The 24416-nt window shown below is 43.0% G+C and overlaps 1 protein-coding gene and 1 pseudogene across 2 annotated transcripts; one reads left to right on the top strand and one right to left on the bottom strand.

The window, feature by feature from the left end:
• Positions 1 to 225: 225 nt before the first annotated feature.
• On the top strand, positions 226 to 24173 carry CGAS (cyclic GMP-AMP synthase). 2 transcript variants are annotated; one of them, XM_037147352.2, is made up of 5 exons: positions 226 to 1101; positions 9360 to 9579; positions 15181 to 15435; positions 19904 to 20006; positions 21505 to 24173. In XM_037147352.2, the coding sequence occupies exons 1-5, from the start codon at positions 343 to 345 to the stop codon at positions 21854 to 21856; spliced, it is 1689 nt and encodes a 562-aa protein (XP_037003247.2). In that variant the 5' UTR covers positions 226 to 342; the 3' UTR covers positions 21857 to 24173. The 2 variants fall into 2 exon arrangements, with proteins under 2 accessions (XP_037003247.2, XP_037003253.2); XM_037147358.2 differs by lacking the exon at positions 15181 to 15435.
• Positions 5041 to 6406, bottom strand: LOC119050594 (RAF proto-oncogene serine/threonine-protein kinase-like; annotated as a pseudogene).
• Positions 24174 to 24416: the final 243 nt, after the last annotated feature.

Genomic DNA, 24416 nt, shown 5'->3' with positions numbered 1-24416 from the left:
GCCTGTAGATTTCCAAAATTCATTTAGGCAGTATGCCAGCAAGTGCGTCTGGCAGTGAATACTCCTGAGAGTGTTTCCTGCTTGTTCCGGGTTAGGTTTTTGAGGCAGTGGCATAGATGACACTGGAGAGGCAGAATATTAGCATCTCTCCTCGGCCCGGGCGATCTGTCTAGTCGCGGTGGGGGCGTGGCCCCCCGTGACCTCTCAGCGTGGGTTCACCTTTCTTGCGTGCTTCCTGGTCAGCTGTGTTCCCGCCAGACTTTCAAGTTTTAAGTTTCATTTCCGAGACTGCTCGTTCCTCTTCCCGCGGCGTCTCGAAGCGGATAGCAGAGAGTGCCAGGCATGGATCCTCAGCCCCGAAAGGCGACGCGCTCAGCTTCGAAGGCCTCGTCTGCCACCTTCGAGGTTATGGTGCAGATTACGAAGGGCGCCCCGACAAAGCCCGCCCAGACGAAGCCCACCCCGACGGAGTCCACCCGGAAGAAGCCCACAACGACGAAGCCCACACCGACGAAGCCCACACCGACGAAGCCCACACCGACGAAGCCCACACCGACGAAGCCCAGCGAGTGTCTGGTAGTCCCCAATGCTGCCCGGCCGGAAGAGCAGAAGTGCTCCACCAGGGCGTCGAGATCCCAGCGGAAAAAGAGCGCCCCCGGCCCCCAGAAGATGCCGCAGGTACGCGCACGGGGTGCGCGCACTAAGAAGGCGCCTCAGAGCGCCGAGGATTTTTTGGACGGCCAGGCAATTCTGGCTGAGCCACCGGCGGCCCAGCAGCCGCCCCTTCCCAGGGTTGGATCTTGCCGCGAGAGGGGCGCTCGCTCTGCTCGGGAGCAGAAATCCCAGCCCTGGCCTGTGGAGGACCCCTGCCAGCACCCGCTCGTCCCAGCGCCTAGTCTCGCCGGGAGGGAGGTGGCTCCCTGCAGCTGGAAGCCCAAGGCGGTGCTGAGTAAGTTGAGGCTGAGCCGCTCCGAAATCTCAGCAGCAGCTGAGGTCGTGAACGAGGTCGTGGACCACCTGCTACGTAGACTGCAGAGCTCCCAGTCCGAGTTCAAAGGTGTGGAACTGCTACGTACTGGGAGCTACTACGAGCAAGTGAAGGTGAGCTGGTAATCGCCTCCCCTACTGTGCCCCAGGCGCACGGCCGAGCTTCCTCGCCCCTCTCCCAGCCTCCCCGATATTCCCACCTCCCACTGTCCCTCACTTTCCTTTGGAAGAAACTCAGACTCTACTTCTTCATTTCTGATTAAAACGACGACGAACAGTCGTGCGTCCGTTTATTCATCACTACACCCAACGAACATAGAGCCTGCCCTTATTGATTGCTAGCCACTGTAAGACACTGCTATTGGAAGAATTCAAATGTATAGATTCATTCATGCAAGCAGACCTGTATTGTGTTTGTCTAACAGTGCTATATCGTTGGTGGTTCTTGGTCAGATTATGACTTGGATGATTAGGAGTGATCTGTGAAAAAATCCACAAACTTAATATGTCTAAGAAACTTTTTTTCTATGAGGACCTATATGCTCCAAAGAAAAAATATTTCCAGTCTTTTCCTCCAGACTTCGCAGACCCACTGTCTTATCAATTTCTTTTTTTTTCAAAAATATATATTATTGATTATGGCATTACAGTTGTCCCATTTTTCCCTCCCCTTTATTCCCCTCTGCCCTGTACTCCCCTCTCCCACCATCATTCCCCCCCTTTAGTTCATGTCCATGGGTCATACATATAAAAGGTTTTTGGCTTATACTTTTCCTATACTATTCTTTCCTGTCTGTATTCTACCTACTATCCATGCTACTTATTCTCTGTATCTTTTCTTCCTCTCTCCTCCTCCCACACCCCTGTTGATAACCTTCTATGTGATCTCCATTTCTGTGGTTCTGTTCCTGTTCTAGCTGTTTGCTTAGTTTACTTTTGTTTTTGTTTTAGGTGTAGTTGTTAATAATTATGAGTTTGCTGTCATTTTACTGTTCATATTTTTATCTTCTTTTTCTTAGGTAAATCCCTTTAATATTTCATATAATAATGGCTTGCTGATAATGAACTCTTTTAACTTGACCTTATCTGAGAAGCACTTTATCTGCCCTTCCATTCTGGATGAAAGCTTTGCTGGGTAGAGCAATCTTGGTTGTAGGTCTTTGGTTTTCATGACTTGGAATACCTCTTTCCAGCCCCTTCTTGCCTGTAAGGTCTCTTTTGAGAAATCAGCTGACAGTCTGATGGGAACTCCTTTGTAGGTGACTGTCCCCTTATCTCTTGCTGCTTCTAGGATTCTCTCCTTCATTTTAATCTTGGCTAATATAATTATGATGTGCCTTGGTATGTTCCTTCTTGGGTCCAACTTCTTTGGTACTCTCTGAGCTTCCTAGATTTCCTGGAAGTCTATTTCCTTTGCCAGATTGGGGAAGTTCTCCTTTATTATTTGTTCAGATAAGATTTCCACTTGCTGTTTCTCTTCCCCTTCTGGTACCCCTATAATTCGGATATTGGAGTGTTTAAAGATGTCCTGGAGGTTCCTAAACCTCTCCTCATGTTTTGAATTCTTGTTTCTTCATTTTTTTCTGGTTGGATATTTCTTTCTTCCTTCTGATTCACACTGTTGATTTGAGTCCCAGTTTCCTTTCCATCACTATTGTTTCCCTGTACATTTTCCTTTACTTCACTTAGCATAGACTTCATTTTTTTAAATCTGATTTGTGATCAAATTTAACCAGTTCTGTGAGCATCCTGATTACCAGTGTTTTGAACTGTGCATCTGATAGGTTGGCTATCTCTTCATCACTTGATTGTATTTTTTCTGGAGTTTTGATCTGTTCTTTTGTTTGGGCCATTTTTTTGTCTTGACGCACCTGTTATGTAGTGAGGGGCAGAGCCTTAGGTGTTCATTAGGGTGGGGCAACCCACACGGCTGAGTCGTGGCCCTGTATGTGGAGAGGGGTCTGAGAGGGAACAATGGTGGTTGCCCTGCTCTCTGCTGGGTTTCAGTCACCTCCCCCACTTCCCACAAGCAAATTAGGCCCTTTTGATACTGATTCCTGGGGGGCTGGGTTTGTGTACGTTCTAGGACTTTGTGGGTCTCTCTAATGAGCTCTCCTGTGAGGCTGGGAGTTTCTCCTGCTGACACCTCAATCCCTACAAATGTTTACAATTGGTAGTTTGAGGCTTAATTTTTTTTGCACTGGGGCCCTGGGTTGTGCAGTCCATCCTGCTCCCTAGTTTTTCCTCCTGGTTTATCTGCACAGCAGTGTGGGACCATCTGCTCCACCAGGTGCTGCCGTGCCCTCCCTGGTCCTCCGGCTGTGACCTTGCCACAAGTCCTCTCCACCCAGCTCCCCATCTCCACCCCTCCTACTGGTCTGGATGAATGTTTCTTCTTCAACTCCTCGGTTGTCAGACTTCCATACGGTTTTATTTTCTGTCAGCTCTGCTTGTTTTTGTTTTTAAATTATTGTCCTTTTGGTTGTGCAAGGAGGCTCAGTGTGTCTACCTATGCCTCCATCTTGGCTGGAAGTCTGTCTTGCCAGTTTCTTATAGAGATATTATGGGAAGCTCACAGAGAGTGTTGTTAAACGAAATTTAAGAGAAAAACTCCTACAGATACTAAAAAGCATGCTTCCTAACTACACATCAGCTATAACTGTTTTTAAGTGTGTATTCCACAGCTCCATTTGTTTGTGGGTGGTTGTCATTAAAGCCATCACTCCAGTATAAATCAAAGGTTTAGGAGTAGGTTCCTGATTGGAGTTTATTTTCTGAACAGTGGCAGTGGTGAAAGTGGACAATCTTGTCTTGTTCTTGATCTTAAGGAAAATGCTTTCAGCCTTTCCCTATTGAGTATGATTATAGCTGTGGGTCTATAATATATGGGCCTTTATTATGTTGATGTATGTTCCCTTTACTCTCACTTTGCTCAGAGTTTTTAATAATAAATGGATGCTGGACTTTGTCAAATGCTTTTTTGCATTTATTGATATGGTCATACAGTTAGTACCCTTTTTTTTGTTTATGTGGTATATCATGTTAATTGATTTGTGGATATTGAAATAACTTTACACCCCAGGAATAAATCTCACTTGATAAGGGTGAATAATCTTTTTAATGTATTGCTGAATTTGGTTTGCTAATATTTTGTTGAGGATTTTTGCATTTATGTTCATCAGGGATATTGTCCTATAATTTTGTGTGTGATGTCTTTGTCTGATTTGAGAATCAGGGTAACGGTGACCTCATAAAATGAGCTTGGGAGCCTTCCCTCCTCTTGAATTTTTTTGGAATAGTTCTTTTAAAAAATTATGTTTAATGATTTTAGACAAACACAAACATCAGTGTAAGAGACGTTTCCTATATGTGCCCTGACTGCGGATCAAACCTGCAACCTAGGTATGTGCCCTGACCTGGAATCGAACCCCCAATCTTTTGGTTGTACTGGGCAATGGATGCTCCAACCTTCTGCACCACACCGGCTCAACATTTTTTGTATTTGTCAAGCCACCAGGAGAGGAAGGGGAGTCAGCAGGCACTACCTTCTACTCCCTTTCCAGAGAAGCTGCTGCTAAGGACCTTCTAGACTAAGACAGGGTCTTACTTCATGTTGTCTTCTTTTCTACCCTTTCTGGCCCTGGGAGAAGGAAGCCATTCACAATGCTGGTTTGTCCTGCTCCCCACCTGCATGCCCCATGTTCACAAGCTGAGCCTTTTCCACATGAGCCAGTGGCTGCTGATGGCAATATATGATATGGGACCGTGGCTGATTACTAAATAGGTATTTTTAGGGCAAGAAAAATCACTCAGGGAAAATAAAAGTAGGCAAACCAGCCCTGATGGGGAGAACATGTGGATTTTGAATTTTGAATATCAGCTCCTTTGAGGAATGCTTATCACGGGAAGGACTTTTCTTCAGAGATGGTGGTATGACACCCAAGTGGTAGTTTTGCACATAGTACACCAAACAGCCAAGGACTGTAGAGATCATGGCTTTATGCTTTGGTACTATGGAACATGAGTGTGGGGGACCTCCTTTTCTTGTGCACTTCACTGCGTTGGGATAGTTTTCCAGAAGAGATGCCTGGCTTGCCCCTCCCAGTCTCTGTGGATAATGTTCTTTGCATGCAAATAGTCCATTCCCTGAAGTGTCTATCCGGCGATGTCAGCTGGCTTCACACCATTGGGTCACAATAGCCAGGTTGTCCTTCATCAGGTACTCCATGAAGAGCAGGATGTTCACGTTCTGTGTTTTGCACAGCACAACTACCTTGTTCCTGAAGGCCGGGTACTGCTCTGGTGTGGGTCAACAACCTTTAGGATCTTTACTGCAGTGTCTCTGTGCCAGTTGCCTTTATAAACAGTCCCAGAGGAGCCTGACCCAATCTGAGTGGAGAGCATCACTTCACTGGTTTCTGTTTCCCAGTGATAGCTCGAATCTCTCAGTCCACAAGTCCTAATTTTCTTTTTCTCCTGGGTCCTAGATCCTGATGCCCAGTCTCTCTGTGCTGGCACTAGAGTTTTGGGCTGTCATGAGTCTTTTGGGCTCAGATTGTTGGGGCTTGTGGACAAGGCTGAAGGTGAGGCTGATTCACTATGACTTTGAATTGCATCCTCAATCATCCTGCTGTTCACAAGCAGGGTGGTGCTGACCATGTGGACATTAGGTGTGGACATCAATCTCTGCCTGTGGGAGGTGGAGTCTTCAGAGGAAGGCCTCCAGGTGTAGAATGTGAAAGTGGGGTGTGGAGTACCTGTGCTGGGAACTAACGGGCATTCAGGAAGTAGATTCTTGAATCCAATGCATTGTCAAAGAAGACAGTGCTGAGAACCCACTATCGCCAGCTGTGGCATTTGGAAAATAATTAGTTGTCTGACATTACCCCAGTCCACAACGTAGTAGGTGTTTTGGTGCTACAGTGCTCATGACATTTGTAGCTACAAGTCTGACGGGGAAATCCATTTAGCAGGAACTTCTGCTACATGTCACAGAAGGCGAGCTTCAGGAAGGTGTTCTGAACAAAGTTGTGTGTTGGGAGGGAAACATGATCCAGAAAATCTACTTGAATTTCTTCTCCAATCAACCAGGCTGCATCAATATTCCAATGTAAATGTGGTTTTTTTACCCCTGTGTTCATAGAGAAGTCTGAACACTGCACAGCACTCAGTTGCAGGCCACTCGCCCTGAGTGTTTTCATAAGGCAGTCATGCAAGGTCAGACCATTTCATATATCGACCCCCGTTCTTTGCTCGTTCAGCCAGAAAACATGGTTAGTGTTTCTTGTCTTGATGCTTGGCTCTGATAGCCAAACTGCTGAACTATTGTGGGGCGATTGCAGCTCCAGCCATCAAACACTGAGTCTTTAAGTCTCAAACCATTGACGATCATTTTCCAGGCCCCCTGTATATACTCCATTGCAGCTTACACAATAGTTTAAAAACCTGAGGGAGATGGCCCCTCTCCGTGTCTATCCTTGGCTGTGTGCTGGGGCCACAGAGCCTGGCCTACTCCCCTCCCGCTCAGCAGGTGAGGAAGCAGGTGGCAATCACACTGGGGTGTCTTCAGCCCAGGGGGTGGGGCCAGGCAACCCTGCATTATCTCACTTGCACTCCCCTTGGTGCTTCAGGGAACAGCTGGCCCTCTTGGGGCCCAAGGAGAACAGCAGGGAACCCTTCCTATCTCAGCTCTCACGCTCCTTCCTGTGTTACTCCTGCTGCACCAGATGGTGGCCCCAGCGCCCATGATCTTAATGTTTTCTCGATGAGTTTGGTTAAAGGTTTGTCGATCTTGTTTATCTTTTCAAAGAACCAACTCTTGGTTTCATTGATCTTTCATAGTTTTTTAGACTCTACTTTGTTTATTTCTGCTCTGATCTTTACTATTTCCTACCTTCTATTGACTGAGCATTGTTTGTTTTTCTTTTTCTAGTTTCTATAGGTGTGTAAGGTTCGATTGTTTATTTGAGGTTTGTATTACTTCTTGAGGTAGGCCTGTATTGCTATGAATTTCCCTCTTTGGACAGCTTTCCCCATGTCACATAGTTTTTGGGTCATTGTGTTTTCATTTGTCTCAAGGTATCTTTTGGTTCCTTCCTTCATCTCATTGTTAACCTTTTCATTGTTCAGTTGCATGTTATTTAACTTGATGTGTTTGTGTGTTTTTCAGGGTTTTTTTTGTAACTGATTTCTAGTTTATACCATTGTGGTCAGAAAAGATACTTGATAGACTTTCAGTCTTTTAAAAATTTATTGTGACTGTTTTGAGTCCCAATGTGGTCTAGCCTAGAAAATGTCCCATGTGCAATTCAAAAGATGGCATATTCTGCTTCTTTGGGGTTAAGTGCCCTGAAGATAATTAATTAAATCTATCTGGTCTAATGTGCCACTATTTTCTTGTTGATTGTTTTCTGGAAGATCTATCCATTGATGTCAGTGGAGTGTTGAAGTTCCCTACTATGACTATATTGCTATTGATTTTTCCCTTTATATCCATCTATATTTGCTTTATATATTTATGTGCTCCTATGTTGGGTTCTTAAATGTTTACAAGGGTTATATCCTCTTGGATTGTCCCTTTATCATTATGTAATGTCCTTCCTTCTCTCTTATTACAGCTTTTGTGTTAAAGTCTCTTTATCTGATATATGTATTGCTATTGCAGTGTTTAAGCAGCAGTCTTTCTGGTCACCTGAACCAGATGGTCCAGGAGTGTGCTCTGTGTGAGTTGTGTGTGCCATCCTGGTAGCTGAGTCTTGATTGCTGTTGGTACATCAGCGGGTGGGATGGACGCTCAGGCTGACTGTGAAGATTGGCCATAACCCCAATGTACAAGCTACTGTATGGAGGCTGACCCCACGTAGTGGCATTTGGCCCAGTAGGGTTTGGTGGCTGCTGACACTACCCCTTGGTGTGCTGCTTGTGGAGCTTCCGTGTTTTGCTGTGTATAATGCGCACCCCCATTTTGTGCTCATTATATGTAATTATACTCATGATATGTAATTATACCCAAGTACAGTGCACATCCTTAGTTTTCCCTCAAAATTTTGGGCAAAAATGTGCTCTTTACACATGGCAAAATACGGTACGGGGCGGTGCTCTGTTGTGGTCTGAAATCTGACACCGAGTGTGTTGGTTCTGGGGACTCTTGCGAGGGGCTCCAGTACTGGGCCAGTGTCAGATGCTGCCTGTGTTGGGCCTGGATGCCTGTGAGAGAGGCCACAGTGTGAGCTGAGGCTGAGTGCCATCCGTACTGGGCCTGGAGGACAGCAGCAAAAGGCACCAGACACCTTAATACTGCCACCGTCTACCAGCTGCCTGTAAGGCTCAGCAGCTGAAAAGCCTTAGGCAGCGTTCAAGTTGGATGAGGCAGGGTCTCCTGGAGACACCAGGCTGGGGTCAGCGGTGTTTACCAGGTTAATGCAGATTTAGATTTGGCGCCAGTGCTGAGCCTGAGGCCTCTCAACAAAAGCCTCAGTGTGCACTGAGGGCAGCCACCACCTGCTTGGGGCCTGTGGACCTTTGTGGTGGGGCAGGCAGGGTTCACGCAGCCATCAGGGTGGTGCATGATCTCATTTAACCTTAATTACATCCTGAAAGTTCTGTTTCCAAGTGCAAACACATTGGGGGTTAGGGGCTCAATATATGAGTTTTGGGGGGAGAGTTATACACCGCAGCACATCTCAGTTTGAACTAGCGACATTTCATTTAGTCCGTAGACAGAAGGCTACCAGGTGCCGTGTTGAACAGTGCAGTCAGTAGCTGCATGTGAAACACACTCCTACCTAGGTAAAGACTTGCAGTGTTTTTATGTAGGAAAGACAAGCATTTATTAGGATTGCTTTAATTGTTGTTATTGTGATAATGGAAAAGGTTCTTTGAAGGTCGTACCAATGCTGTGGTCCTAAGACACTAATAATGTACAAGACTTGGAGCTCCCACCCATTGGGATGACCAGTCAATACAAGAAGGTGGCCCCTGTGCCATGGCCACTAGGTGAGGACACATGTCTTTGAGACCATTGTGATGAAAGGGTGACCACAGTGTGTGTCTCGCGATGTAGAAGCCAGCACCTTAGTGGTCTTTAATACTATAAAGCCTTCAACTCAGAATCAAACCAGTACAGTTTTTAAAAGCTTACATCATATCCTTTAAAACTGTTTTAAATGACAAAAATCATGTGTACTCATGCTGAAAAAAACAATGAGTAGAGAACCTACCAACTAAAATCAATACTACTCTCCCAGCTCCACTAGCCCCATTCCCAAAGGGCAAAATAGTAGGAGTCTTGCTTTGAAAAATTTTAAGAGAATTGTAGTTGCTGCAAAATTTTCACAAGCAAACATTTCACTGCTGTTTTTACTTCTTCTTAGGTTTCTTCTCCTAATGAATTTGATATTATGTTCAAACTGGATGTCCCCAGAATTGAGCTGAAAGAATATCGCAGCAGTGCTGCCCATTACTTTGTGAAGTTCAAAAGAAATCCCAAAGGAAATCCTCTGAGTCAGTTTGTAGAAAATGAAATGTTATCAGCTTCAAAGATGCTGTCTAAGTTCAGGCAAATCATTAAGGAGGAAATCAAAAACATTGAAGGTAAGATTTTTGACTTTTGATTCTTAAAGTTCAAATCATACCTACTAATTGCCAGTGTATGCTCCTCTCCTATTTTTGTTGACCTCCGTGTGACACACTGTTGACTACTGCCTCCTAGCAACAACTCTTTGCTCTTGATTTTATTCCACTACATATTTTGGGTGTTCTTTTACAGTGTTGACTGGCTCCGTTTTGGTCCCCATTGAGAATATTCACAGAGCACATGTGGCTGAATGAAATCACGGCATCCCCTCTGGAAGCCCAAAACTTGTACATACAAACTGCAGTCAGCTCTCTGAAGGGAATGAACTGGGAGAAGTGGGAGAAATTTGAGTGGAGGAGCAAGGCCCCGAGTCAGCAGAGAGGTTGGCGAGCTCAGGAAGCACAGAGAGGCCCAAGTGAACAAGGGGAGGAGGATGTGAAATGAAGTTGAAGAGGAGTCCAGGGACCAGGTTTAATCAGGATTTGTTATTTAAGAAAATATAATAAGCAGTTAGAAAAAATATCTACCTTTGGCTGGACTTGTAGATCCTGGACGGGAGAACATTACATGTTCATTGAGAAGCCAGGTTGTAATAACAAAATAATGATTGGCTTTGTATTTTTAAAACTTGACTGTGGCTTCTAAGGAGAAGATATTATAAGAAAGCAAATAAGGAGATTAGAAAGGAAAATACTGTGATAGTTCAAATGAAAGATGTAGGTGGGGTGGGGTGGGGTGACGGGGCTGGAGGGAAGCAGACTCAGCCCAGGTGTGGCGGTGCTTCCTTGTGGACTAAGTGCAGGGGTGAGGGGAGTGGGGAATGGAAAGGGGTCCCAGGTGTCTGGATGGAGCACCTGTGTACACTGTGTCATTCACCGTGGAGGGGTGGAGGAGGAACACATTTTGGGGAATAAATGAAGTCTAGGCTTTGGCTATGTTAAGTTAGAGACTCCTGGACTTCCGCCAAGATGGAGACGCACCTCGCCTCTGTGCACAACCAAATCTAAGAACAACTATTTTTAACAGCAGTCACAACCAAGCCACATGGAAAATCGACAATACAGAGTCCAAAGGACAACTAGATACTCAGCTGGACTGGTACGAGGAGCGAGGCCAGCAGCGGAGCAGGTTAGCAAGAAAAAATTCCCGGGCCGGTGCGCGGTGCGCGCAGGCAATCGAGGACGCTGATCGCGAGCGAGCTGGCTGCCGGAGAGCACAGGGAAGAGGCGCAGTGGGTCGGTCGGTCGCGCGCATTTACGTGCGGAGAAACCAGTGAGCACAATTCCGATTGGATAAACAAGCCCCAGGCGTGTGGAGTGACTGGATGCGCTGGGCTAGCGGAGAGGACAGGCAGTGCTCCCTCTCTGACCACGCCCCCACACACAGCGTCACAAACCAGCGACCTGGGTCTCCCGTCCTGGTAAACAACTAAGGCTTCGCTCCGCTCACTTAACAGCACGAATAGACCAAAAATGGCTCTAGGACAACTCAGAGCCCCAGAACTGATAGACCTAAGTGATGAAGAAATAGCCAGTCTTTCAGATGCACAGTTCAAAACACTGGTTATCAGGATCCTTACAGAACTGGTGGATTTTAGTCACAAATTAGAGAAACATATGGAAGCTAAACTAATTGAAATGAATGGTGATACAAAGGATACCAATAGTAATGGAAAGAAAATTGGGACTCAAATCAAGGGAGTGGACCAGAAGGAAGAAAACAATGATCAAACAGAAAGGAATGAAGAAATAAGAATTCAGAAAAATGAGGAGAAGCTTAGGAACCTCCAGGACATCTTTAAACGTGCCAACATCCGAATTATAGGGGTACCAGAGGGGGAAAGGCACAGCCACCAGTGGAAAACTTATTTGAACAAATAATAAAGGAGAATTTCCCCAAGATGGCAAAGGAAATAGACTTCCAAGAAATCCAGGAAGCTCAGAGAGTCCCAAAGAAGTTGGACTCAAGAAGGAACACACCAAGGCACATCATCATTACATTAGCCAAGATTAAAATGAAGGAGAGAATCCTAGAGGCAGCAAGAGCTAAGGGGACAGTCACCTACAAAGGAGTTCCCATCAGACTGTCAGCTGATTTCTCAAAAGAGACCTTACAGGCAAGAAGGGGCTGGAAAGAGGTATTCCAAGTCATGAAAACCAAAGATCTACAACCAAGATTGCTCTACCCAGCAAAACTTTCATTTAGAATGGAAGGACAGATAAAGTGCTTCTCAGATAAGACCAAATTCAAGGAGTTCATCATCACCAAGCCCTTATTATATGAAATGTTAAAGGGACTTACCTAAGAAAAAGAAGATCAAAAAGATGAACAGTGAAAGGACAGCAAACTCACAGTTATTAAGAACCACACCTAAAACAAAAGCAAACTAAGAGGACAGCTAGATCAGGAGCAGAACCATAGAAATGAAGATCTCATGGAGGGTTAGCAACAGGGGAGTGGGAGGAGGGGAAGGGGGGAGAAGGTACAGAAAATAAGTAGCATAGACAGTAGATAGAAGATAGATAGGGGGGAGGGCAAGAATAGTAGGGGAAATACAGAGTCTAAAGAATTTGAGACACGTGTTCATGAACTAAAGGGGGAAATGGTGGGGGAGGGGTATGCAGGGTGGAGGGGAACGGAGGGGGGAATAGAGCAAATGTAATGGCATAATCAATAAAAAAAAGTTAAAAAAAAAGTTAGAGACTCCTGCGATATGTTCAAGTGAATGTGTCAAGAATGTATTTGGACATGGGTTTGGAGTTCAGGGGATCCATTTGGGCTGCATGTCAACATGTATGTGGTGTTGGGAATGGATGAGATGGCTTAGGCAGAGAGTATAGATTAATTTATTCATTAATCAATATTCACTGATTATGTACTGTGACAGGGGTCTAGATGTTTGGAATATATTAACAAACAAATAGAATAAGACCCTTACCCCTCTATACTTACATAATTACATGAGGGCAGATATGTAATTAATAACAAATGGAAAACATAATTATCTTGCGTACTTGAAATCTAAGTAGTTAAGTCCTGTGGGGAAAAAGTATAGCAGGCTGAGAGAGATCAGGATGGGAGAGTCTGGAATGTGAAGTAGAAGGGTAGGAGAGGGATCCCATGCGAAGTTGCGGGGCAGAGAAGGAGCCAGGTGAGACGATTGTCTACAGGAGGAGTGGTCAGTGTTTAGAATGCTGCGGGCATTCAGGAAACCATTGGATTTGGCCTTTGGTTTTGTGGGATTGCTGGGAACTTCGACTTAGCGGTTTCAGGGGGATCATGAGCACACAGGAGGAAGAGGGTAGGGATGCAATAGAGTCAGCATGTGTAGGCAATTCTAGAAGGTTTTGGCTGAGGAGGAAGTAGAGAGATGGGTCAGTATGGGGATGAGGCTGATGTAGAGTAAAGGAGAGGAATATTGTAGAATGAGAAGCACTGAAACCCTTCGTGTGGGGTTAGGAATGATCCCGCCGGGCAGGGGAGTCCGCTGATGCAGGAGTGGGAACGATTGAGGGGGTAAGATGCCTGAAGAAGCAAGGATCCACAGGCCCTCTGCAGGGTGGACTTTGAAAGATGAACGGACACTTCCTAGGTGGTCATAGGAGGAAGAAGGGTATAATGGGTAAGATGAGAGTAGGTTTGCAGATTTATGATGAGAAAATGAGAGCGTTCTGTAGGATTTTCTCCTTGGTGATCTATCCTCTTTCTCACTGTGGTTTCATCCAGAAGTCTTATCTGGGAGAGTCTTTAGCTATTGCTTGTACACCCCCTAATCCCAAAGCCCGTATCTGTCATCTGGAGGTCTTTCCCGAATTTCTGACCACCATAACTACTTGCCCTGTGGCCACCTCCGCTTGGGGGCCCCCTAGCATGTGGAACTTAGTGTGTCTGAAATGAAGCTCAACTGCTCTTCTTCCTGCTCAGTCTGTATTGCAGAATGGGAGAAGCTCCAGTCCTTCCCAGAGCTGCAACCCTGCGGTGGTGTCCCAGGTCTCCTGCCTTCTCCCTTGTCTCCTAGGTTCAGTCCGTTTACCAGTGCTGCTGACTTGAATCTCTTTAATTGCCCTCATTTCTGCTTCCTATGTCTTAAAAAAATAAAAACCCTATATATTTAGTACGTGCAACGTGATGTTTTAATATACATACACATAGTGAAATGATTTCTACAGACAGGCCAATGAACACGCCATCTCACATATAGTTAGCTCTTTTGGGTGTGGTGAGAGTACCTGAAACCTACTCTCTTAGCGCAGTATTTAATTCTGTGCTGCCTCCAGTGTGCGAATGTAGTGTTAATGCCAGGCATCATGCTGTGCATTGGATGTCTGGACTCACCTACCTACCTGCCCCTTTGTTGCCTTCGATCAACATCTCCCATTTCCCCCACCGCCCCACCTCTGTAAACCACCATGCCACTCTCTGCTTCTGTGTTTTCTACTTTTTTAGATTTCACGTATAAGTGAGGTCACGCAACGTTTGCCTTTCTGTGTTTGGCTTATTTTCTCCAGGTTCATCCATGTTGTCACAAATGCCAGGATCTCTTTCTATGTGAAGGCTGAATACTGCTCCACTGTGCACACGGGCATACCTCAGCTTATTCCTCTTCTGTTTATTTCACTTCAGATCATGCGTTTTTACAAATTGAAGGTTTGTGGCAGCCCTGCACCAAGCAAGTCTGTTGGTGCTATTTTTCCAACATGCTCAGACGATGCTTTAGCAGTGTTTAGCAATAAAGTGTTTAATTAAGGCATGTACATTATTTTTTAGACATAATGCTTGTGCACATTTAATAGACTACAGTATAGTATACAGATAACTTCTATTTTGCTTCTAATTTTGGGAAACCAAAAAATTCATGTGACTTGCTTTATTGCAATATTTACTTTATTGCAATGGTCTGCATATCTACAAGGTGTGCCTGTATATTCCAGTTTCTTTTTTTCATTAGTTTTTTTTTTTTACTTTAAAAAGTTGTTTTTCAAGTACAGTTGTCTCCATTTCCCTCCCACCACTCCCCCCAGCCCACAGATCCCCACCTCCCACCCTCCATCGTACCCCCCTTCCACAATGTCTTTCCCCATTCACCCATGGATGGGCTCCGAGGTGGTTGCCATTATTGCCTGTGGTGAGTCACACCGCAGTGAACGGGCATCGTTCCCTGCGCTTCACGCTCCCTGGCTCTGTGCCGCCACAGGCTCCCAGGCTCTTGGGCGACCATGGCTGTGGTCTTTTTTTCCCTCCCTCATGTTTTCCTCTGTGGTCTTCTTGATCACCTTGTGCCTTCCTGCTGCCCATCTGGCCTCTTTTCCAGGCTTCCCTCCAAACTGCCACTCAGCAGTTTAAATGAAAATTTAATTAGAGCACTCCCAGAGCCCAGACTCTTCCGGCGTTCCCGTCACGTATGCTAGACAGGTGCTCGGTGGGGCCTCCCGCCATGACAGTGCTGGCGAGTGTTGGGTAAACCAGTGAACCACCTGGCCTTGAGGGTCAGTTTCTGGTTTCAAACTAATTTTCACCTTAACACTCTATAGATCTCCAATTAAAGTTTTATTATTTTTCCTATATTTTCAAGAACATTAGATTGATAAACCCTTTTTTTCTTTTATATATTTAAACAGATCTAAATGTCATAATGGAGAGGAAGAAGAAAGGGTGTCCTGCTGTAACTCTTCTTATTAGAAAACCTAAAGAATCTGTGGATGCTATATCTGTGGATATAATCTTGGCTTTGCAAGTGACAGGCAGCTGGCCCGCGAGCACCGGGGAAGGCCTGCGCATCCAAGGCTGGCTTGGAAGGAAAGTTAGGAGAGATCTAAGACTGCAGCCATTTTATCTGGTACCCAAGCATGCAAAGGAAGAAGACCATTTTCAAGGTATCTTGAATGTGACAGTGAATTTCTTTAAAGACCTAAAAAATGTTGTTGATGTTAATATACAAGGGCAGTAGTGATAAAGAAAGGCAGCGCTGGCCTTGGAGTCAGACTGCTCTGGATCTGGGTCCTGAGACCTCTCTTACCAGCTGTGTGATCTTTGGCTAGTTACCAAGCCTCCCCAAATGGTGCTTTATTCACATTTCGTAGTTTTCACGTATATCCTTGTTCTGTTTCAGGGCCCCATCTAGGACACCGCATTACATTTCATCATCATGTCCCCTTAGGCTCCTGTTGACTGGAACACTTTCTCAGCCTTGCCTTGTTTTTGAAGGCCTTGGCAGGTTGAGGCGTCCTCGTCAGGCCTTTTGTAGCATATGCCCCTCTAACGGCACGTGCCTGAGGTTTTCGTTACGATTAGACGGGAGCTCTGGGTTTTGACCAGAGCGGTAAAGTACTGTTGTCATCACACCATATTGAGGAAACGTGCCAGGAACGTGACTAAGCACTGTCCACGATGACCTTGATCAGTTGGCTGAGGTCGTGTTTGTCAGGTTTCTGCACTGTTAAGTTACTCGTTTCCCTCCTTTTCATATTGTACTGTTTGGAAGGCTGTCACTTTGCACAGCTCACACTTAAGGAGGGGGGATTGTGCTCCACCTCATTAAGAGCAGAGTATTTGGAATTCTGCATGGAAGATTTGTGTCTTCTTCCCCTTTTATCAATTTACTTAATCACTTATGTCAACATAGATTCATAGAATTTATGAATTTGTTTTATACTTGTTTTATACTTTGGGCTATAATGCAGTACCACTTTATTAATTTTATTGCTTTGATAGTTCCAGCTTTGGCCTTCGGGAACTTTTTTCCCTTGGTTCCCTATGGCCTTTGGCCATGCCCCCAAATCATGGGGGTGGGTTTGTTTTTAGCACTCACTCACTTTCTGGCTGTTCAAGATACTTCAGGCACATCTTGTGTATTTCCTGTATCAGTCCTAGAATCAGCCATTTCTCCATGGAGTCCTGGATCCTTATATTGGAGAATGAACTAGAAACCACGAACTGGGTGCTGTATATGTACATTCTATTGATAGGGTGTCAGTCCTCTCGGCTGAAGGAACAAGGAAATACATGTATGTGTACTAACCCCACTCTAAACCCTATCTCTAAATATTGTATGTGTATCTACCTGTTGTCTATATTATTATGCATGAGTTCATACTGTCTAATTAGATTCCATTACCACATGGGTCATCCTTCTGTCCCTGCTGTCTGGCACCTCTCATTCCAACAGTAAAACACCTGACTCCCCATCCGCCACCTATTTACTTAATTGTCCAGTTCTCACACACACACATGTAGGTGTTTCCAACTGTAAAGCCATTGCTCCCTGGAAACAGGTATCGATTTCAGTGCAGTGCAGACGCACAGTTTTTGGCCTTCAGTCTTACCCCATTTCCAGACTCATTCAGGTCAGCACCTCTTGCCCCTGCCCCATTCAGGAAGGTTGTTTATACATCTGAAATGCAGTTACAGTCCCTTTTCATGGTCTGCATATTTCCTGGGATCCCTTGACCTCCGACATCATTTTTATAAGTTTACATACACTAAGGTTCATTCTTTCTGCTACAGAGTTCTGTGGGTTTTGACAAATGCACTGTATCACGTATCTACCCTTACACGGTAGTTTCAGTGCCCTAAAAAGTCTCCTGTGCTTCACTTATGCAACCCTTCCCATTCCAAACTCCTGGCAACCACTGTCTGTTTGGCGTGTCTGTCGTTTCACTTCTTCTGGAGTGGCATACGTGGACGTCAGAAATGGATTCATACAGGAGCGGTGAGCAGCGCACCTGGCTCAGGGCCTCCTTTTCCGCGTATTCCTTGTCCACGTATTGTAGAGCTCTTACACATTCTTTATTCCGTTCTATTAAAGTCTTTGCCTACCCTTTCTCTACACTATATCATCACACTGTAGCATGCTGTAAGTCTTAATACCTGGTAGGGCACATTTTCCCGCTTTGTCTTTCCTCATGAGTGTTTTACATATTTTCGACAGTTTGTATTCTCATAAAAATTTTAATATCGTATTGTCAAGTTCCACGAAACTTGGAATTTTGATTGAGAGTACATTGAATGTGTAGATAAGTTTGGAAAGATTTGATGTATCTATAATAATGTGTCTTCCAGTTCATAGTCAGATGCATATCTCCATTTATTGGGTTGGTGGAAAAGTTTGTTTGTTTTTTTCCTGGACAGTTGCTCTAGTAGTGCTTAGTTGCCTTTAATGTCATTCCAAACATACTGTTAGATAGTATTGTGATAACTTTCATTTCAACTTGAATTTAAAAAAACTTATGAAAATTGGTGAATTTTCCTGTGGCTATTTTATTTATTAATTTAAATTTTTTTAAAGATTTTATTTATTTAGTTTTAGAGAGAGGGGAATGGAGGGAGAAGGAGAGGGAGAGAAACATCAACGTGTAGTTGCCTTCCTGTACCTGTACTGGGGACTGGCCTGTGACCCTTTGGTTCGCAGACTGACACTTAATCCACTGAGCCATACCAGCTAGGGAAATTCTTATTTTCATATGTAAAGGTTTTATTTATATTTTAGAGAGAGGAGGTAGGAGGGAGAGAAACTCCAATTAGTTGTCTCTTGCATACCCCCTACCAGAGACCTGGCCTGAAACCCAGGCATCTGCTCTGACTAGGAATCAAAAATTGGTGACTGTTCAGTTCTCAGGCCAGTACTTGACCCACTGAGCCATGCCAGCCAGGGCATTGCGCAGTGATTTTAATATTGAAAGTGGAATAAAATATGCAGCACTTTCAATGTATTATGCTTTATTATTTCAAGAAAGGTAAAAATGCAACTGAAATGCAAAGAAAGATTTGTGCAGTATATGGAGAAGGTGCTGTGACTGATCAAACGTGTCAGAATTGGTTTGTGAAGTTTCTTGGTACTATTGACATTTTGGCCAAATAATTCTTTGCTGGGGGACTGTCTTATGCATTGGAGGATGTTTAGCAGCACCCTGGCCTCTACCCACTAAAAGCTAATAGTGGGAGGTAGCCAACATACCCAAAATATCCAAATCAGTAAAGTTACTTTTGAAAGTAAAAAATGTGTCTTTTATTTTACCGGAAAAACTAAATGGATTTTTTTTTGGCCAACTCAATATTTAGATTTCCTCTAATACTTCTCAGTGAAGTTTTAGCGTTTTCTCCACAGAAGTTTTGTGCCTCTTTTCTTAGATTTACTCATAGACAACTGTAACTTCTTAGGATTAAAATTTTCAACCAATAGGAAAGTAGACTGAAGAATTTTTTTAACCCTCACAGAGGATATGCTTACTGATTTTAGAGAGGTAAGGGGAGAGAGAGACAAACATCGATATGATTGGTCACCTCCTGTACACACCCCTACCGGGGATCAAACCTGCGACCTGGGTGTGTGTCCTGACTGGGGATGGGACCTCAGCCTTCAGTTGGAGGGGCCAAGGCTCCAACCAATGGACACCCTCGTGCCTCCCGCCCCCCACCAGGGCTGTAGACTGAAGAATGCACTGAACTCACACATACCTGTCACCTAGCTTCCTTTTATTTTCTTCATACACAGTTCTATCATCTCTCAGTAATGAGAGCTTTGTTTCCCTCTTTCCAGTGCGATACCCCATGTTATGCTCCCTAGGACAGCCAGTTGAACAGAAAGAGGAATAGCAGACACCCCGCCTTCCTGATTTCAAAGGGAAAAACCTCAGTGGTTTACTTTACATTACCATGTTGCTGTGTTCTTTTTTAATCTGTCTTCCAGCAGATTAAATTTCCATGCAGATTTAAATAGCTGAGACTTTTTAAAAAATGATAAATAAATGTTAAATTTCCTTACCTGCATGTTCTGCTTTGTTGAGATGATCATGTGTCTCCTCCATCCATTAATGTGACAGATTATACTCATTTTTAGATTATAAATCAATCATGCATTTCTGGTGTAAAACCACCTAGGTTGCAGGATGGCCAGAGCTTCAAAGAGCTAGTCATGGTGAAACGTCGGGGAGGGGGAAATCTGTTCTCGCAGAAACTCTCCCAAGGGACCGAAGTGTCTCCTAATTCATTTTACATGGACACCAAAACCTGGAAAGGATGGTTTAAATGGTTTGAATCAATTGATTCAAATTATTATTGAAACAAAATATTAACAAGCTGATTTTTGCAATGTGTAGAAGGTGATATATCTTACCTGGGTAACTATAGGAAGCTCCTCCCACCACTTTTTCTTATCTCAGTCCATTGTTTGCTTCAAATGAGTTATTTTAAAATGTAATTACATTATTTATCTATTCAGTTCCTTGAGACTCTCCTCTAAAAATTTTTGAGACTATTTTAATGAACGAAGTCATTATATATTGTGTTGTTTGTATGTGGACATTTTCCATAAAGTGCTTTTCTGTTTTTCTTTTGGAAATTAAGAGGACACCTGGCGGCTATCCTTCTCTCACATTGAAAAGGACATTTTGAAAAATCATGGACAATCTAAAACATGCTGTGAAACGAATGGAGTGAGATGTTGCAGGTAACTCCTTATTTTGTTCAATGAGGGCTTATGTATGGAATGTTTTTTTTAATTGACTCCATAATTCGGACCTAAAGATGATCGTGGCTGGGTGACTCCTGGGGTGAGTTCACAGCTGGACCGACATGGAGTATTATCTAAAGGGTGCACGTGAAACCAGGGAAGCCAGCTCCAACGGACCTAGGGAGAGTGTTGTTAGAAGTCAAGGCCAGGGACCATAGTCCTGAACTTGGATCAGATGGATGTATATAGAGGACAGAAGAAGAAGGTGTGAACACCAGCCATGAGTAGCCATGACAGCTGGTTGTGTCTCAGTATTCTGGTTGCTTCAACGTAATGAATGTTAATGTCATGTAACAGGAGGGCAGCAGAGGTTCACTCTTGTGGATCCTGGTGCTTGCGTTGAGGTGGTTTGACTACACTGAAGGCCAGGACTGACTGGCTAAATTTGAAACAACACTGAGAGACAGTCAGTTATTTTTCTTGGTAGCATACACACCATAAAGAAGGGAGAGTGAAAGGGAATTGTTCATTTGAGTTTCTCAGGTTGCCCAGTATAATGGTCACAAAAGTTAAAAGGCCAGAGCATTTTGCTAAGTGAAGTAAGCCAGGCAGTGAAAGACAAATACCGTATGATCTCACCCATAAGTGGGACCTAATCAAAAAAACAAGCAAGCAAAATATAACCAGAGACATTGAAATAAAGAACAGACTGACAGTGACCAGAGGGGAGGAGGGAGGGGATAGTGGGGGGAAAATAGGGGAGGGGTCATCAAGGAACATGTACAAAGGACACACGGACAAAGCCAAAGGGGGGTAGATCTAGGGTGGGAGGTGGGGGATGGGAGAGGTGGGGGATGGGCGAGGGGAAATGGAGACAACTGTACTTGAACAACAATTAAAATATTGCTAATAAATAAATATAATTTAAATACCTTGTTAAAAATGTTGTAATAATCAATACACTATTTTTTTATTTAAAAATAAAAAGGTCAGAGCAAGAATGTCCAACAAGCAGGCACAGGAGGCTCTTCAAGGCCCCGCGTGCAGGCCTTGGAGCCAGCAGTGAGAAAGATGTTTGCTGATGTGCTTACATATTTTTGAAAACACTAAATTTTGCCAATTACTAAATACCTGCCTGGATGGGTAATGTAAATATTTGTGACCTAACAAAGCAAAATCCTTGGCTGAATAATTCAAATATCTGCCAGTTTCACAGTTGAATTAATTCTGATTCAATAAAATATTTAAGTTAGGAATGGGGAAGAGGAAAGAAAAAAATATGTTTGAGAAACTTTGAAGTATATAATGGAAAAAAATAGGTTTTAGATAAAGTAACTCTAATTATTTCTATATTTTTTCATTTTTTGTGTCTTTATATGTATTATACTATCTGCATTGTTTCTTGTATCTTCCTGGAAGATGCTTAAAGCTCTTCGTGGAATGAAGGACATTGTAAATAAGTAAAAGTCAATGGTTTTCTTTTTTTATTCAACAGGAAAGATTGTTTAAAACTAATGAAGTATCTTTTAGAACAATTGAAAAAGAAGCATGAAAAACGAAGGGAACTGAAGAAATTCTGTTCTTACCACGTGAAAACTGCCTTCTTTCACACTTGCACCGAGTACCCAGATGACAGCCAGTGGCAGCCCGGGGACGTGGATCTCTGCTTTGATCGGTGTCTGGAGGCGTTCCTTCAGCACCTCAGGGAGGAGCATCTTGACAATTTTTTTATTCCTGGAGTCAATCTGTTCTCTCAACACGAAGTTGACAAAATAAGTAAAGAATTTCTGTTAAAGGAAATTGAATATGAAAGAAACAATGGATTTCCAGTTTTTAAAGAATCTTGAAATTCTATTTTTAAAAAGAGTGAAGAATTAGAGTGACTTTATAATATATTGGAATGTTTGAAGTTTGTCACAGCAATGATTGATGAAAATGAATGTAAACAAGTATTTAACTCCATTTGTCTTAATAAATTCTAGTATAAAAGGCTTGATTATTTTGGGGAAGAAATTAGTCAAGGAATACAAAGCAAAAAAAAGTATTTAAAATCCAAAAGCTTTACCAGGTTGGAATGAAAAGGACAAAATACTTATCACCTTAATTAAAGTCATCAAGCACTTATTGAACGAACACCACTTTTTTTTATACCACCTTTCTCCTGGCACAAATGTGTGGAAGGTTGCAGAAGACAATATTAGAGATGATCACAGTCTCCATTAGACTGGTGGGCTTTGTTCAACATATGAATATATTTGGAAATGGTGTCCTGTCCTCAGCGTTAAGATAGGTAAGATTGAAATGAAGAAATAAGTTCTACATTTTCTTTACATGTCTCAGGAAATTCGTACTCTTACAAGAAAATACTAAGTTAATACATGCAAGTAAATATAAAAGATGTATTTTTTTGGTAACACTTTTATATATGTTTCTGAAAAGGTGATACATACCCATGGCATAAACCGAAACAGGTGTGGAATAAAATATCACCCTTTCTTCTCTGTGCCCAGACAGCGTTTAACCTAGAGGCTGTTGCTGTTTGCTTACTAAACCGAAAGGTGGCAGATTGGAGTCCTGGTCAGGACTTTGGCCTTGGTTGCAGGCTCCATCCACCACCCGAGCTCCTACAAGAGGCAACTGATCAATGTTTCTCTCATCCATGTTTCTCTCCCTCCCTTCCCCTCTCTAAAATCAATGTGGATGTCCACAGGTGAGGGTTTAAAAGAATTATTTGTGGAGATTTCATTATTTTGGTCTAGTGCGTAGGTACCTCCCTCTGGAGGGGATTTATTTGCATTTGCCAGGCTTCTGGGGGACATTAGCAGTCAGCAAAAGAAGCTCCTCAAATGAGGATTACTTCCGGCGGCTCCTTGGACCACTGAGGCAGTATGAGCCTGGGCTGCACATCTGTAACGATAGAACTGCCTCATTCTTTCTGGTGTTTGCATTTTATTCCACTGCAACATTCGGATTGCTATTATTTTCTAGAGATTTTATTTAGGTATCAAAGGGACAATGGCTTGATTTAATGCTGTTTTTCCGTTTTGATACCAGTTACACTAGCTTTACAAACTGAGCTTTGAAAAACTCACCTTTTTTAATGTTCTGGTATGCAGGACTTGCTAGCTTGGTGAAGGTGTCCGATTACCTTTCATGTTTCTTCTCCTGTTTTGTCTATTCAGGTTAATGACCTGAGTTAATTTGAGTAAGCTGGGAAAATATAGTCAAGCTTTTGAATTCCTACTTGCTAAAATAATGTTAAGTACACTGGTCTTAAAATTTTAGGCCCCTATATTTCTAAGGTAGTAGACTGGGGACAGCTGATCTCCCAGCCACTCAAAGTTTGCCAGACATTTGTCTATTTGGTGGGTCTTACTTAAGAGCCAGGTGTGGATTTTCACTGAGCCCTGTATTTTTAATTAATTAATTTATGCTTTTACCTTTATTTCCTTTGTTTTCTTATTAATCTCATTAATGTAATACCAGGAAACTGCTACTGCGGGAATAATGTAAGATGAGATGCTGAAGACCTAATTATATACAAATAAAAGTACCTGTATGAGCACTAAATGTTAACACAAGCAGCTGTCATATATGGAACGAACACAGGACACTGTACACGAAGCTGTAAGGGAAAGTTGGGGAGTATTATCAGTCAAAGGAGTTTTCATGCAAATGAATTTCTTTCCTAGGATTTATTTTAGCATGGAGCTGTGGGCTAAAATGTAAGAAACAGACAGCTGTTGTTTATTTTGTTCCCACGAAACTTTTACTGTGCCATTTCAAAGTAGGGGAAGTATGATCACTTAAGGAAGGAACCCCCAAATGAAATACCCTTCAGTAAATACAGAATTAAAGGGCTGTGCATAAAGACATAGAGACCAGCTTATCTTTTTATCATAGACAAATCTTTATTTATTAAGTCTTTTTCATTGTCATGACAGTCTGCAAACAACCTTTAACCCTTTACAGATTTACCTTAATACAGCAACATTACAGGAGACAACATTTAGTTATATTTTTTTTAAATAAAAATAGTAAAAGGTGAAAAAAGCTTAATGGTACATTCCTTAATATCCATGAAAAAAAATTTTAAGTTAAATACTTTTGATTTTTATTAAAGAAAGTATAACATCTTCAATTCTACATTTTAAAACACTGTTGTGTTAAGAACTAACTAGTCAGGTCTTTTTGAACATGGCCAGCACATCTCCACACTTCCACACAGTTTAGTGTATCTCCAAAAAACTTGAATTCTGAAAAATAAGTAGTAAAAAACAAACTGCTGTTGCCAAATCTTTTAAAACACTTTTAATTGTGATGAAATACATAACAAAACTTAACCATCCTAACCATTTTTAAGTAATGATTCAATAATGTTAAAGTGTTAGGTATATTCATTGTTCT

This window comes from Artibeus jamaicensis, unplaced genomic scaffold, assembly GCF_021234435.1.
Source record: "Artibeus jamaicensis isolate MK-2021 breed Jamaican fruit bat unplaced genomic scaffold, CSHL_Jam_final contig_1127, whole genome shotgun sequence".
Lineage (NCBI taxonomy): Eukaryota > Metazoa > Chordata > Mammalia > Chiroptera > Phyllostomidae > Artibeus > Artibeus jamaicensis.
This window is presented reverse-complemented; position numbering and strand designations above follow the sequence as displayed.

Coding starts and splice junctions, on each gene's coding strand:
- CGAS (XM_037147352.2), top strand. CDS start 343: ATGGATCCTCAGCCCCGAAAGGCGACGCGCTCAGCTTCGAAGGCCTCG. Junction 1,102..9,359: donor GCTACTACGAGCAAGTGAAG/GTGAGCTGGTAA, acceptor ACTTCTTCTTAG/GTTTCTTCTCCTAATGAATT. Junction 9,580..15,180: donor GGAAATCAAAAACATTGAAG/GTAAGATTTTTG, acceptor ATATTTAAACAG/ATCTAAATGTCATAATGGAG.